The following is a 16807-nucleotide window of genomic DNA, read 5'->3' as shown; positions in this document are numbered from 1 at the left end:
AAGATAAAAAATTCACTTCCCGTGTTACACAGACACAGCACAAGTGCCCGGTGACTATACATAGCTAGTGGCTACCTTATTGGACAATGCAGAGTTAATTTCAACATCACTGCAAAAGTTCTATTGGATGCAGCCAACTTAGAAGGAGGAGCACAAAAGGATCTTAGCTGATGGCTGACTCAGTGCACGGAACTGAACCTCTCTACACCTGCAAAGGGGGGCACATTCAGAGAATAAGCATGATTTGCTTCTCAGATTTATCTAAACAGGTTTGTGTTAATCTCTGTTTTAGCAAATTAAGAAAGAGTTGTTTGAAATGTTTTTATTTTTTGCTTTTGGGTTCTATGGGATTGAATCTATGTAGACTAGTATTCATGTCATTTGTTATGAAAGCTTCAGAACCTAAGATTTGTAGCTGAATAATTTACTGCTCCTTCTTTCAGGAAATATGCTCTTGTCCCTTAAGGAGAAGAAAAACATTTTTTTGTGTGTGTGATTATAAAAGTGCTCATGGTAAAAACAAACTAAAATACATATTATGAAAAATTAAGTTAATTGTAATCACACCATCCAGAGATAATCATAGTTAATATCTCGATGAATATCCTTCTGGGCTTTTTTGGACGCATCTCTACCTATAAAAAATATATAATTATGGGGTCATACTGTTCTATTTTATAAACTGAAACAATTTATCAAATGTCTTTTTATATTAGTATATATTTATCATTTTTATTGGTTGCATAGTACCATACCATGGATGTACTGTTATTTATTAAGTGCAATGCTGTCTTTCTTGTATTGATAGTTATTTTGGACATTTTCAATGTGTGAGTATTATAAACAACACGAATAATACCAATTTCTTACACTTGAAAGTGTTTTAGATTGTTGGATCAAAGAATATACTATTATTAACATAATAAAGTTACATAGAAATTTTCTCTATCTCAGGAATACAACTAAATTTTAGAACATTGATGGTTTTGAATCTTTTCAACTGTATGAAGCTTTTAGAAAAGGAACTAAATAAAGACTTTTGAACTAATTGTTTAAAAAGCCCAACTATCACTATTTGACATACCTAATTTAAATAAACTTAAGGGAAAACAGATGATTTCTTAATATTTCAGTGCAAAGAGGAAAAATAACAGTTTAGTAGAATAGGAACTGATTTTAGAGCTACACTGATTTTTTTTTTTTTAATGTTTATTTCTGAGAAAGAGAGACAGAGACAGAGCACGAGAAGGGGAGGGGCAGAGAGAGAGGGAGACACAGAATGGGAAGCAGGCTCCAGGCTCTGAGCTGTCAGCACAGAGCCTGACATGGGACTCTGACCCACAAACTGTGAGATCATGACCTGAGCCGAAGTCGGATGCTTAACTGACTGAGCCACCCAGGCACCCCTACATTGATTGAGTTTTAATGCCAGTTTCAGCTGTGTGACCTTGGGTAATTTAAGGTGTGCCTCAGTTTCCTCGTCTGTAAAATGGGGAAACAACGTATCTACCTCATAAGATTTTTATGATGAACGTATCGTGTAGCTACAGTATCCCAGGATTTTACTTGCATATGTAACATTTCCCTTTAGACGAGGGATATAGGATATATACTGATATATATATTTTCAATTTAATTTCTTTTTCAAAATTTTATTCAAATTTTAGTTAACATACAGTGCAACATGTGTCAGGAGTAGACACCACACTGATATTTTAAACCTAAGTGACGAAACCATTCCCTCTTTTTAATCTTTCCCATGGGATATATTTCCTCTTCGATACCCTAGTATATCTACCTTACTATGGAACATACTATCTGATAATCCAAGCATCTGAATTAGGATTTACCCACCTGCTCCTTCCTCAAAAGCAAGATATATGTCTTAAATATGTCAAGTATTATTACAATGAAAGTATGTATAATACAACCACCACATCAGCCATCCATTTATTTCAAGAACTATCTAATAACATTCTGGTAGTACAGAAATAGTTGAGAATTTTTGGAGTTCATTTTAAGATGATAAAAATGTACAAAATTTTTCATAGATAATTAAGAATTTTATGAATATTCATAAATATTACTGAAATTTCTGACTTCTGAAAATGCTCAACAGCTGCCAGAAAGCAATTTAGACATTTAAATGTGGATTAAAAACAAATCTAAATTCCTATAGCAAGAGCCAGATCCGTTTCCTCTGGTTTCGTTACTGTATCTTAGTGAATTGTTAAATGAAACACGTTCATTTTCCTTTGTGTGTAAATGAGATTTAAAAATCACTGACTTTGGTTATAATTTAAAAAAAATTTTAATGTTTATTTATTTTTGAGAAAGAGAGAGACAATACGAGCTAGGGAGGAGGACAGAGAGAGGGAGATATAGGATCTGAAGTGGGCTCCAGGCTCTGAGTGGTCAGCACAGAGCCCAATGCAGGGCTTGAACTCACGAACGGTGAGATCATGACCTGAGCTGGAATCAGACACTCAACTGACTCAGCCACCCAGGTGCCCTGGCTATAATTTTTATATAATCTTAATAAAGAGGCTTGTAAGATCATGTCAGTAGTTTTAGGAACCTCTTCAGAAGTTCTCAGTTTAACAAAGTACAACAGTAAGTAAGCTTCAGCTAATAATAAGACTCCTTTCTTGTAGGGAATCCTACAGTTCTATTATCATTATTTTTTAAATTTTTATTTACTTAAGTAATCTGTACACCCAATGTGGGGCCCGAACTCATGACCCGCAGATCAAGAGTCGCATGCTGTTCTGACTGAGCCAGCCAGGCACCCCATCTACAGTTCTGTTCTTCATACAGAATATACACAACCCCTCCTCCAGGTATCTTTTTTCCCCTTCTTTGTTGCAGTATGAGGTCTAAACATAAGTGATTTAAAATTCCTGGTATCTTAAATATATTCTTCATAAGATTATCACAGATCTCTAGGAAAAAATTAAAGCAACCAGCACACTAAAAGAGTGATGCTTTGTTCATGTTTTGGCCATAGGTTTGCTTTACGAAATAGCATGCCCTTCAGAATGGAAGAATGTATCTGCCTCCTATTTGATGGGGTTCAGAGCTAAGATGGCTGACTAAATAAACATGGGGAACTGGAATTTCCTTGGAGGCATCCTGGAGGAAGTTCACATCCACTCCACCATAATTGGAAAGATCTGGCTCACGATCCTGTTCATATTTCGAATGCTTGTTCTGGGTGTAGCAGCGGAAGACGTCTGGAACGACGAGCAGTCTGGCTTCATCTGTAATACAGAACAACCCGGCTGCAGAAATGTATGCTATGACCAGGCCTTTCCCATCTCCCTCATTAGATACTGGATCTTGCAGGTGATATTTGTGTCTTCACCATCCCTGGTCTATATGGGCCATGCTTTGTACCGACTGAAAGTTCTGGAGAAAGAGAGGCAGAGGAAGAAAGCTCAGCTGAGAAGGGCACTGAAGGGGGTGGAGTGTGAAATGCCCTGGGACAGGAGGAGACTGGAGCAAGAACTTTGTCAGCTGGAACAAAGGAAACTAAGCAAAGCCCCACTCAGGGGGACTTTGCTTTGCACTTACGTGATACACATTTTCACTCGCTCTGTGGTAGAGGTTGGGTTCATGATTGGACAGTACCTTTTGTATGGATTTCATTTAGAGCCTTTATTTAAATGCCACAGCCACCCATGTCCAAATATAATTGATTGTTTTGTCTCAAGACCAACAGAAAAGACAATATTCCTGTTATTTATGCAGTCTATAGCCACTGTTTCACTTTTCTTAAATATTCTAGAAATTTTCCACCTAGGTTTTAAAAAGATTAAAAGAGGGCTTTGGGGACGATATAAACTGAAGGATGAGCACAATGAATTCTTTGTGAACAAGTCAAAACAAAATCTTGCCAAATATCAGAGCACATCTGCAAATTCACTGAAGAGACTCTCTCCTGCACCTGATTATTATTTGTTGATGGAAAAGCAAACACACACAGCAGTGTGCCCTAGTTTAAATTCACCTGCATTTCAGGCAGATCCTGACCATCACAATGGAAATGATGAGAAATGCATTTTGGATGGGCAAGAAACTGTACTTTCTAATGAGATGTGCACACTTAGCGCAACCTGTAGTCACCTTCAACACATCAGCTCATGTAATAATGAAGACAGTCGCAAAATATTTAGAAAAGAAGTGGGTCACCCATTAAAGGGAAAGAAAGAAATCGATGGCAAAGACAGCAAAAGGAACCACTACTCTAGAGGTCAAGGTTCTATTCCAGGTGTTGCTATAGATCCAGACGACCACGTGGGACAGTCGCCTCAAACAGCTTTCTCTCTGCCAGCTAACTGTGCTTGGAAACGGAGGTGGCTTAGTGCTACATGGGGTCCCTCTACAGAAGGTGAAAATCGGCCGTCACCTCCTAAAGGAAACCTCAAGGGCCAGTTCAGAGAGGGCACAAACAGAACCCTTCCTCCTTCCCAGGGAGACTGTCTGGATATTCCAGACACTCCTGATTCTTTGGGACGGTTGTCCTTAGAATCTGATTTGATCAGGAGCTGCAATAATTCTACTGCTTGCCCTCCAAATCATTTAGCGCTGCTGACAAACAACCTCATCGGTAGGCGGGCTCCTACAGACCTTCAGATCTGAACAGCTGTTGACTTCTAGACATCCTGCATATTATATGACCCTAGCGTGGTGGTGGTGGAGCAGGCAAAACAAATAAGGGCAGCTCTAAAGACGAGCTGTTTAGGCAGACAATTGCAAACCTACTTCAAAAAGGAAAAACACATTAATTCTAAATGGTGATGGGGCAGTTTTAAATTCAAGGAGGGCTACCGGATCAGGATTACTTTTTTCACAGGCTCCCTTCAGAATTCGTGAAAACTGATTCCGGGAACGTCACGTTAAGAATCCAGGCTTAATGGTTTGGAACTACGTTTTTCCTTGATGGGAGCAGAGCCTTAGGAGACTATACTGATTCTACATAAGTCTCCCTTTTAGTTACTAATCTTTTATTTCTGGACAACGGTTAAATTGTTTGTCCCTGGGACTTAATTTCGTTTCCTTATATAGACTGCAACCTGATGTCTCTTGAGTATAATCAAAATGTTGCTATCTAGTAAATAAAATTTTAAAAAGATTGGTGGCTTTAAAACATCGTGATTCAGTGTCCAGATTGGAGTTGTATCTCTACACTCCCTAGTCCTCTAACCTCGACACTTTACTAACTGTAGCTACCTTACAGGAATAGTGTGAGAATTAAAATAAGAAACGTTGTGTTTAGTACAGTACCAGGCACACAGAAAGAGCTCAAAAGGCCTATTATTAGCACGTTACTGCTCACCCTCCAGAGGCCCACATCAAGCCGGCCACAAAACAAACTGCAAAAGTAAAAGCTGGAGCCGAAACATACGATTCCAAGCGCTCTTCTCAAGCCACTGGAAACCCAAGGGGCGCCCTGCGTCGGTCGTGCGCACCTTTTCGGGACGAAAGCCAAGAAGCCAGCACGTACAGGCTACCACACCTAATAATGATGAGGCCCGGGTTGAGACTGGTCCGCTCCTACACCGCTGCCCGGAGATCCCACCCAGCTACTGTCCCAGCGCTCCCGGACTCCGCAGGCCGCGCCCCCGGGCGCCACGCCCATCCTTGGCCCCACCTGGACACCCTCCCCGAGTTACCAAACCCTCGCCTCTCACTAGGCAACCGAATTGCCGCGAGGACCGGAAGAGGAAGGAGAGGTGTTGAGCCGGGAGCGGAGAGGCGGGCGTACGCAGCCTCCCTCGGCTTAGCTCACTATGGGGCATCCAGAGCGTCCTGGTCGCCATGAAAACAGGCCACACCCCCGCGAGCTCACACCGTGGTTCGCAAGTGCGCAGGCGCGCGCGGCCTTCCGCGCATGAGCAGTGCTGCTCAGAGCCCGCCAGCCACGGTCTCGGGCGCCAGCTACGCCGCTGCCGCTGTCACTATGGCCCATTACAAAGTGAGGGGGGCGCGGCGTGGCTGGGGGCGTGCGGGCGGTAGCCAGCCGCTGGTCGGCTCCGGGTGGGAATGGGGGTGCGCGCGCAGGTTTTGGGGGCCTGCGGCAGCGAGGCGGAGGCGGGGTTGCCGGACTCCCAGCGCCTTCTTCCTGCTCTGGCCCCTGGGCTTCGGCTACTGACCCGCCGTGTCTCCTCAGGCCGCCGACTCGAAGCGGGAGCAGTTCCGGAGGTACTTGGAGAAGTCGGGGGTGCTGGACACGCTGACCAAGGGTGAGCATGGGCTAGGAGAGGGTTCCTCGTGTCCACGTCGTGCTCCTCGGCGCTGCGTCCCTGTCGGGCCAAGGCGTGGGAAAGGAGGGAGAACAGGTGGGACCTGTCTGGGGTCCAGCAAGGTGGGCCTCGGGGTCCAGTAGGGACTGGCGCACGTCTGGCTGCTGGCTGTCGGACGCCGCTCGAGTGGGATAGCCTTGCTCACGCTACCACCCTCCGGGCGGGGAGTGAAACTCCTGCAGCTGTTGCAAAGTCCCTCCAACTTCCGTTGCTTTGCCTCGAGTGGCCGCAGCGAGTATGTTTGATAAAGACCTTGAGATCCTAACTCCTCCCTCCTTACAGTTTTTGCGGACCCCAAATTACGAAAAGAAGCATTTTCCTTCGAAAAAAGGGCAAGTGGGAAAATTAACCAGATTTCAAAGCTGTCTATGAAATAACTAAATGAACTCAGTCCCCAAAGTAGGCGGTTCACAGTAAATTTGGCTGTGGTTTTTCAACCCCGGTTTCGTAGGCTATACCAATTCCTACTTTGTGCAGATTTCATAAGTAGGATTACAGTTTAAAGAGCTTGAGGACACATAAAAATGGTTATATTGTTTTCACTTTTTAAAATAGAAGCTATTACACTGTATCTGTTTCTGGGAGGGGGGTTCAAGACCTAAGATGAGTAAGGAGCTTGAAACTGGAGAGTTCCAAGAGGTGGTTGGGGGTACTACTTATTTCATTAGCTCAGCAATAATGTGAATGCCTGCTATGCATCATTCAACTCATTGGCTAGAACTTGCAAGGGTGTAGAACAGAAGAGCTGTCAGGGATAACGACGTGGGTCCACACGAGAGGTGTCTGGGAAAGAAAGAATTTGGTAACTGCTCTTTGGCCAGAAACAAAGGTTAGGAGACAATTCTGGGAGAATAACAACTTTGGGTCTTAGCAGAAAGCAGGGCTTTTAATTCCCATGCATGGGCTGGTAATTTTGAATTGCTGCCTACGTTAGATTCAGGTACCAGTTTCCCTATCTCGTTGCAATTACACTTCAGCAAACATACAGGAGTATCTATGAAAGTGCTATGCTCTGTCCTCTCTTGAAGTGTCACAAATGCTTGAAATTTCATTGACCCCCCCCCCTTTAAAAAATTCTGTGGGTTCATTTCTTTCATTTATTTAACCATTTTATTCAAGTCTCTGTTCTAGACACTGGGGATACAGCAGTGGAAAAAAATGTCCCTGCTCTAAATGAGCTTATATTCTAGTTGGGGGAGACCTAATAAATAAATAAATACATAGTGCCAGCCAGTGTCAAGTGTTATGGATAAGAAACATAGCAAAGGAGGGGCGCTTGGCTGGCTCAGTTGGTTGAGTATCCGACTCTTGATTATGGCTCAAGTTGTGATCCCAGGGTTGTGGGATCGAGCCCTGTGTTGGGCTCTATGCTGAGTGTGAAGCCTGCTTGATTCCCACCCCCCACCCCCCGGTTCCTGCCTGTATTCTCTCTCTAAACAAAACACCAAACCAACCAACCAACCAACCAACCAACCAACCAACCAACCAACCAGCAAAGGGGATAAAGAGCTATGGATGTGCCATTTCATAAGAGGTGGTGGTTACTTCTCTCTTAAGAAGTAACATTTGAGTAGAGACCTGAATGAAATGTGATGTTAAGAGTTCCAGGAAGTTCAAGGAGGCCGGAGTGGCTAGACAGAGTAAAAGAATGTTAAAAGGTAGAGAAGTGACCTTGGCAGGAGGTAACTGAAGATGTACAGCCTTGTGCCATACATGGATCTTCCTTCATGAGACTGGAAACCACTGAAGGCTTCTTTTCCCTTGCTCACATCCACTGGCATCTAACTCCTCAACCACTGCAGATTTCCAGTCTTCTAAATAATGCCAGACAACATAGTACCTACTGATGTGACGTATTTAAAATCTGATGTTTTTCAGCTTCAAACATACGTACTTTACACATATTTAATTTAGAATTTTTATCCGGCTTATTTCCAAGAGGATCTGAAATTGCTTCTAACATTAAAACACTATATGGCTAAAGATAAAGATAAGTCATTTGGAAAAAGAGGCATTTGAGCTATTTTGAGTACCATTTCAACCTCTAAAAATCCCGGCTGCTAAGGCAAAAAAGGGAAACGCGGGGTATGGCATGCTTCTTGTCTGATTAAAAGGAAGTATATTTCATCTATAGAAAAGCACAGGAAACTTGCTATTTACATTATGTTCTGTAATTATCAACCTTGTAGTACCACTGACCAATTTAGAAGCTGAAAGAAACGGGGTGGGGAACAAGAGGTAGAAAAGGTAAGAGAGTATTCATGTCTTAAAAGTTAGTTGGCACAGGTCGGTGGAAATCAGTGGAAGAAAAAAACAAGTTTGAGTATGTTATTTAAAGAAAAACACTTAGGGGCGCCTGGGTGGCGCAGTCGGTTAAGCGTCCGACTTCAGCCAGGTCACGATCTCGCGGTCCGTGAGTTTGAGCCCCGTGTCGGGCTCTGGGCTGATGGCTCAGAGGCTGGAGCCTGTTTCCGATTCTGTGTCTCCCTCTCTCTCTGCCCCTCCCCCGTTCATGCTCTGTCTCTCTCTGTCCCCAAAATAAATAAACGTTGAAAAAAAAATTAAAAAAAAAATAAAGAAAAACACTGAGAAACGGGAACCCTCTTGCACTGTTGGTGGGAATGCAAACTGGTACAGCCACTCTGGAAAACAGTGTGGAGGTTCCTCAAAAAATTAAAAATAGACCTACCCTATGACCCAGCAATAGCACTGCTAGGAATTTACCCAAGGGATACAGGAGTACTGATGCATAGGGGCACTTGTACCCCAATGTTTATAGCAGCACTCTCAACAATAGCCAAATTATGGAAAGAGCCTAAATGTCCATCAACTGATGAATGGATAAAAAAATTGTGGTTTATATACATAATGGAGTACTACGTGGCAATGAGAAAGAATGAAATATGGCCCTTTGTAGCAACACGGATGGAACTGGAGAGTGTTATGCTAAGTGAAATAAGCCATACAGAGAAAGACAGATACCATATGGTTTCACTCTTATGTGGATCCTGAGAAACTTAACAGAAACCCATGGGGGAGGGGAAGGAAAAAAAAAAAGAGGTTAGAGTGGGAGAGAGCCAAAGCATAAGAGACTGTTAAAAACTGAGAACAAACTGAGGGTTGATGGGGGTTGGGAGGGAGGGGAGGGTGGGTGATGGGTATTGAGGAGGGTGCCTTTTGGGATGAGCACTGGGTGTTGTATGGAAACCAATTTGACAATAAACTTCATATATTGAAAAAAAAGAAAAAGTAAGGAGAAACACTGAAAGGAGGGGGGAGGAGAGGGTGGTGGTGATGTAGACATACCGACTTCTCAAAAAATAGTGTTGTAAGTACACTTAGAAGAGTAACTATCAGAACTCAGTGCTGGTTGTTAAGTCATTGCCATTTGATTTTTTCTGTCTATATTTTGATGAGTTATTAGAGCTAAAAAACTAAAAAGGAAGAGTGTTGTCTTACAACAGTTTCTTAACTTGGGGTCTAGAGATGCACATTTTTTTGCGTGTAGTTACATTTTTTTGGCTTTTGTCACTTTTCAGAGGGTTCTTTGCACAAAAAAAGCCTTAACCACTGGTTTAGAGAGATTTATATCTGAGTAGTAAATCCTAGGAGGAATTTATTCAGTAGAAGATGAACAAGCCAGTGCTGATGTAAGCTTTTGGATATGAACTGAAGTATGTATTTTAATGTTGATTTAAGCATGTTGATTACTGGTGAAGTTTTTGGTTGGTGGTTATTTAGCATGTTGTGTATGAAACTCTATCCTTGAAGCATATTTTCAATTCAAACTTCTTCCAGTAATTATCATAGCCCTGTTGATTCTCTCCAAAAATTTTCTCAAATTTATCTTTGTTTTCACCCCTCCATCACTCTAGTGCAGGTTACTATCTTTTTCAGCTGAATTACCACATCTGCCTCTTAAACTGCTCATCCTGCCTTTATCCTTGTCCCACCCTGGATCTTCCACACAGCAGTCAAGAGTGATCCTGTCACTCTCCTGCTTAAAACTGTTTAATTATATGCCTATTGTTCTTAGGATCAAAGTCCAACTGAACTTGCAGGATCTTCCCTGGTCGGCCTCCTGACCACCTTGCCAGCTTCCTTTCCTGCCACATTGTTCACAGCTCCATCTAGCCATACTTGAATTTTCAGTTCCTCAATATGTGTTCTCTTGCCCTCCCCACCCCCTCACCTTCCCATTTTATCTGAAACCCTCATAGCCCAGGTCTCAGGTCTTACTTCCCCTTGTTAGGATGCCTTCCTTGGTGCCCTAGGCTGAGTTAGGTGTTTTTCCAATGTGCTTCCATAGTCCATCATCCTGTATTGACACTTGATGCTTTTTTTTTTTTTTTTTTTTTTGGTTTAGTCCTTTGCTTATCTTCTGCACTAGAGTATAAATTTGTTGAGAACAGGGAGGTTATCTGCTGTGTGTACCATGGCATGGCAGTCCTATCAATGTGCTTGGCGTATAATAGGCACTTAATACTTACTGGGCTGTGGAATATAATTTCAGTCATTCAAATTTAAGACTTTAATTATTGCTTTTTCTGCTTTTTGATTTGCAGTATTGGTAGCCTTATATGAAGAACCAGAGAAACCTAATAGTGCTTTGGAGTATCCTTTTCATCTTTCAAGTCAGAAAAAGGACTTATTTTTGGAACTCTTATTTTTTCACATAGATACTATTTAAAATATTTTTGATGATTGAAAAAGTTACTTTCTGTTAAGTTTTGCGATGATGATCTCTGGGTAAATGCTGGTGGTAAGATGCGGTGACTGTGATCAGAGACATTGATACTACTCTGAGCTATTTCATTAGTTTCATTCAGCTCAAGTAAATTCTTAACTTTGATATTAGTTTTTTAAAGCATCACTTAGGAGCTGCTACCCCAGAAAATCCAGAAATAGAGCTGCTTCGCCTAGAATTGGCAGAAATGAAAGAGAAATATGAAGCTATTGTAGAAGAAAATAAAAAACTGAAAACAAAGGTAAATGTTTTAAAAGAATTCATGTTAAAAATAATTTCACCTTTAATGATTGTAAGATCAGAACCTCACTAAAATGGATAGTAGGGGAGGGAGGAGGAGAAATAATCTCAATTAACTGCAGGGCTGAACTGACGCCCTATCGAGAAAACCACAGACAGACTGTAAATAGGACAAGCAAAGTGTAGTCAAGAAGAGGTTCTTGGGAACCTGCACCAAGAAAAACCTGAGAACATTGGTTAATGCTGCTTATGAGTAAATGGGAATTTTGGGGAATCATAAGCAGTTGATGTAAGTAGGTCAGTGTAGGGTCACTGCTTTGTGAAAGGCACCTCTTACAGTTGTGTAGTGTGCAATGTGCACAGTCGTATTGTGGTGGCTCTGTAATGTGTTAATTTGTTTGCACTGAGTTTTGTCTATTGCTCAAGTTTTTTCTTTGTTTAAATTCCTGTGAGAATCTTCATAAGCTTCAAATTAGTCATCTCTGAGCCTTTGAGGTTTTACCACATTCTGAATCACATAACTTATTTTACATTAGGCAGTTCTCATAATGTGATTTATCTTCTCAACAACCTTGCGAAATAAGTGAGATAGGGACACAGACCATTTTGTAGGTGAGGGAACTAAAGCACAGCGAAGTCTCTCTTCTCGCATCTGACAGCTAATTCGAATAATCTCAATCTCAGCCTAGTGTTCTTGCAGAGAACCAGTTTAGCATAATAGAAAATGCAGTACCTTAAATTATTCAAGATTCCACAGCACAAATACCAGTTAACTTCTTGGTTAAGTTAGACCTTTTAAGTCAGACATGAGCTGCTTTTCATTGACTAGCTAGATTAATATATGTTACATTATTCTTTTTTTTGTTTGCTTTTTGAGAGAAAGCTCAGTAAAACTTTGGTAAAGACGAAGAAAGTACCTTATCAGAAGCCACAACATCCTTGGGAAGATACAGATAGGTTGTTGCCTATCAAGTATTTGAGCAGTGCGGTATGAACCGGAATTCAGTTTTGGGTTCCCAGTAATTTTAAAGGTTTATACGAAAAAGAGTTTTCCTCAGACCTGATTGCATTAAATCTTAAAGTGTATTAATTTTAAGCGGCTTAAAGAGAGTAGAATATTCTTATAAAGTTACTGATTCAATAATTAAGTTGAATATAATAGTTAACTTGTTTTGTTATTATTAAGTTTTTTACCCAATTTAGAATAAGATTCACCTAAACTCCTCTGTCTTTGCCCTATAGCTTGCTCAGTATGAACCACCTCAGGAGGAGAAGCGTGCTGAATAGGAATCTTCTCAATTGAAAAGACACTGACAAAATGGTTTTGTATGACTTGAATAGTTTGTATAGTATATAATCTTTTCTGAACAGATGCTATAGAACTCTTTTAATATGTTGAATTCACCTACCACACTTTAACTGTTATAAACACATATACTTAGAATCACCAATAAAAACTCAATATAACTTTCTTTGGGTCTTAAAAGCAGGAGAATCCAAAGTGAATCCTGAAAAAAAATCTAAACACAGCCATCTAATTCATTACCTTAAAAGACATTCTGTTTATTAGTCTGACTAGGAATGATGGTACTGGTGGTATTTTAGCCAAGGAAGTTCAGCATGGAGCTGTTCCTTGGTTTAGTTCAGGATATGAGCACAGGTACCTTCATTCTTTAAAATGAAGCCGACACTGTTGTTTATATCCTCTGTAGGCAGCTGGAAAGATGTGTGTGACAGAAGATGCTTTTGCACGGGTTCCCATGAATCTTCTGCTCTTGTTTAAATAACGTGGAACAAATAACTCTTCTTTGCCACCACTCTGCCTTAGATAACTGTGTGTGTGCCAGTGTGAACTCTGACACCACGTGTCCTTCTATGCAATCATGCCCTACCTGATAACGTTGCCTTGCTTTGCTCTGTGCTTCAGTGGGTCCTAGCTGCACATTGGCCTGTGTTGTTTTTCGATTTGCCATACTAGCAGTTATCCTGACTGTAACTTATAATAACTTAAAGCAGGATCACACTGTTCCCCTGCCTTACTTGTTGCTTAGCTGAGCACAGAACAGAGGCAATCTAAAATTCTGGGTTCATGCACAAGCTGGGATAAGAAGGGGAATGAGCCATATATCGTGGAAAATTATAGTTTGCGGGTATAATTATACAGTGCTTTTTCCCCCTCAAAGTATTTTTCTAGCCTTGAATTCATTTTATCTTCATTATCCCTGTGAAGTAGGTAGGGCAAGTATGAGGGGAGGTTGGGTGCTGAATTTTTAGGCCAAAGACTGATATTAATACAAATTATTTACTAACTGTAGAACCTTGGGCACATCAGTCAACTGCTCTGAGATTCACTTTCCTCATATGTTAAATGAGAATAGTATCTGTGCTGCCTACCTCACAGGGTTGTTGTGAGGGTCAAATGGAATGTATGTGAAGATCTGTAAATGGTAAAGCACTATATTCTTGTTTGTTAGTCTTTTTCCTTTCTTTTAGAAGACCTACAATCAGGTGTTTCATTTTATTGGTCACTTATTTTCCTTATTGCTGACTGACATTATTAAGAATCCTGTTTCATATATTCTAACCCTATTGTTAGAGAACCCGTCTTTACGCTTTGGTCAAAACACACGTAGAAAACAAAGCGAACCGATGACAGCTGATTTAACTAGCAAAAGCGTCAGCACTTGCTGGAAACTGTGACCAGGCTAATTGTAAGGGCATTTTAATCAGTCATGTTGGCAAGAATGTGGCAATGGTCTGTCTCTTTTAGTCACAAGTTCGTTTTTGGAGGGGGGCCAGACACTACTGGAAGAACATTCACTGGAATTGGTTTATCTTTTACCAATTTGAGGGCCTCCTACATGCTCAGCAGTGGGCTGAGTGCTGGGTATTATAAAGATAAATGACTTGAAATTAGTTATAAGACATATACATAAGCAATTACAATGTGGGATAGGAAGTGCTGAGAATCATAAGAATAATAAAACATGGCCCCATGGGGATTTTGGAAGGGAGGGAGACTTGGCTTCTTTAAGCAACTGGTATGACAGCCCCTTTGTGGAATACAGACAAGCAGGATTTTTTTTTTTTTTTTTTTTTTTTTCTGGCAGCCAACCCTCATTTGCTTTTTTCCCATGGGACTAGTATTAATATTTATGTAACTCAGGTTACTGTCTCTTGTACTATCCTTTTGGACAGAATGGCAACCTGTGGGTTGGTTAACTGCACTTTTACGGAGGGCGGGGGGGAGCCGACCTGCTTCAACTGCTGTACCAGTCAGTGCTATTTAAGAACTCAGAGTCAGCCTGGCCTCTGGAGATCTTCTTCATCATTTCTATCAAGGATCTGGATGAAGAGACTATACAAGAAGTTGCTCAGTGGAGTAGAAAAAGGATCTCATCCATTCAGTTCCTGCTGTACTTTAGCTGCCTTGTCCATACAATGTAGATTTCATATCTTGCCTACCTCACAGGGTTGTTGTAAGGTTCAAATTAAATATAATGGATGAAAAGTGCCTTGTAAATTGTAAAAGACTACACATGGGTCGCATGGTGTAATACCAAATCTGTAAATGCCACAAAGTTGGCTGGTTAGTGGACCATATTGAAAGAAACTTGAAAAGAACAACTTGGAGTACCCAAAATTCTGGGCCTGCACCAACAAGCTGAAGTGTCAAGTCTTATGTTTAGGTTAAAAAAAAAAAAATGCAGTAATACAAGTCTAGGCACTAGGATTGCTGACAAAATACTAGTTCCAGTGATTATCAGTATGAGCCACATATACTCTGGATACATATATTAAAAAAATCCATTCTGTAAAGCATAATAGAAGTATTGTCCAGATGCTAAACAGTCATCCTGACGGCTGTATTGGTCATTTTGCATTGTGCGTGCCAGACATTTGGTAGATGTTGACAAGCTCACATGCATGTAAAAGACAGCAATCAATAGAGGGCTTTTGAAAATATAAGGTTGTGCTGCCCAGTATGGGAGCCCCTAGCCACATCTGGCAATTAAAGTTAAAAAAAAAAAATTCAGTTCCTCACAGTAGCAACATTTCGAATGCTCAGGCCACACTGGCTTCTACATCGTTGCAGAACATTTCTATCCTCACAGAAAATTCTATCGGACATCACCATAGAAGCAATGGTCGAAAGAACAGAGTACGTTTTATGTGGGACAGAGAAGATTTAGTGGATAATGAAGACTGCAATCTAATATTTGAAGGGCTGTCATGAAAAAGATGAAGACTACTTCTGTGATCCATTTTAAGCTCCAAGGAGTGTGATTTTTGGTCTGAATAGGAGACTTTCAAACAAAATCCTACCTCCGTGGAAGGGGCTGCCTTTTGAGATAGTGAGCTCTCCTCCCTTGGAACTATTGAGGTGCATGTTGCATTATCAACAGCCACAGGTGTCATAGGGTGGATTCTCTTTAGGCGAGAGATTGGACTAGATGACTTCTAAGGATGTGTCTGTCCTACCTTCCACTTACAGATTCAGACGTAGCCAAGTCCCAGACTTACAAGAACATGCTTTCCTTTCACAATCTAGAAGTTCGTTTCTTTGGAAATTCAGTGCCACCACCACCACCTCCATTTTAAGAGGATCTTGGTTCGTCAAATTTCCAATTCTAACTCCTGACAAGGATGAAAAATCCTCTAGCTATCTCAAACGTATTTGGTGAAAGCACTGGCTTTAATTTGCTTTCATTATTCATTCCTTTGGTTTGTGAACTGAAGGTCATAGAAGATGCAATGTTCTATTGGGGGCGGGAAATAAATTACATGAAAAGTAGACTGACTAGGTGGGAAGGAGGAAAAATTGAGTCCTATTGAGTTTAAAGTGGTGGTGGTATCCACTGTCTGTTTTGCTGAAGGAGGATAAGCAGTTCTAGCTTGGCTGCATTTGCTCTCCTCTCAGGGTCCCGCTACCTGCTAGAAGGAACTGCATCACACTCATGGCTCTGCCTTTGGTTGAGGCTTTACCCTCACTCAGACTGGCTCCTCCTCCCTACCTACCAGATCCAGCCATCTAGACCTGCTGAGACACCACCTCCTTACAGACTTTCTCACCCTCCCAACTCCCGAACATTGTTATCTTCACCTTTGACCTTTCCATTTCATACCTCGTACCGAAGCTACTTACGCAAAGATCCGATCTCTATCAATCTTCCAGCAACTTGAGGGCGGGCAGGGTCCGAGTCGGTTTCAGTTTTGTGTCCCTTGTCCCCCCAGGGCATCGCGGGCATCAATAAATACTGGTCGGGCGAGTACCATTGTAGGAGCACAACTAGTTCTTCCCCCAAATGCCCAGAGAGCATCTCCCGTTGCGATGGCCTCCAGAGCTCCTAAGAAGGCAGGGGAGCGGCGAGGAGCACCGCGAGTGGCTGGGCAGGACTGGGGTGCTCGCTAGGGCGGAGGGCAGAGGGCTCGGCCGGCCGGGCCACCCTCCTCGTGACTCCTCCTCCCCCCTCCACGGCTCCAAGTCAGGTGATTCCGGGCACGTGACGGGCAC

The 16807-nt window shown here is 41.7% G+C and overlaps 2 protein-coding genes and 1 long non-coding RNA gene across 4 annotated transcripts in view; 2 read left to right on the top strand and 1 right to left on the bottom strand.

The window, feature by feature from the left end:
* The window catches only part of LOC102901732, a 28847-nt gene extending 12055 nt beyond the window's left edge, over positions 1-16792 (bottom strand). The window contains exon 1 of the long non-coding RNA XR_440885.5: positions 16439-16792. This is a non-coding gene — a long non-coding RNA (uncharacterized LOC102901732). The remainder of the gene's footprint in view (positions 1-16438) is intronic.
* Positions 2959-5356, top strand: GJA9 (gap junction protein alpha 9). Its single transcript, XM_004001469.6, has one exon. It carries the CDS (start codon positions 3103-3105, stop codon positions 4639-4641), a length of 1539 nt encoding a protein of 512 aa, XP_004001518.1. The 5' UTR covers positions 2959-3102; the 3' UTR covers positions 4642-5356.
* Positions 5818-13760, top strand: LOC101093700 (MYC binding protein). 2 transcript variants are annotated; one of them, XM_003989880.5, is made up of 5 exons: positions 5818-5977; positions 6173-6245; positions 10871-10919; positions 11164-11293; positions 12535-13760. In XM_003989880.5, exons 1-5 carry the CDS (start codon positions 5894-5896, stop codon positions 12577-12579), a joined length of 381 nt encoding a protein of 126 aa, XP_003989929.2. In that variant the 5' UTR covers positions 5818-5893; the 3' UTR covers positions 12580-13760. The 2 variants fall into 2 exon arrangements, with proteins under 2 accessions (XP_003989929.2, XP_019692254.1); XM_019836695.3 differs by lacking the exons at positions 5818-5977; positions 10871-10919 and having other exon boundaries at positions 5996-6245.
* Positions 16793-16807: the final 15 nt, after the last annotated feature.

Source organism: Felis catus, chromosome C1, assembly GCF_018350175.1.
Source record: "Felis catus isolate Fca126 chromosome C1, F.catus_Fca126_mat1.0, whole genome shotgun sequence".
Taxonomy (NCBI): domain Eukaryota; kingdom Metazoa; phylum Chordata; class Mammalia; order Carnivora; family Felidae; genus Felis; species Felis catus.
The sequence above is the reverse complement of the archived record's forward strand: the minus strand, read 5'-3'. Positions and strand labels throughout refer to the sequence as shown.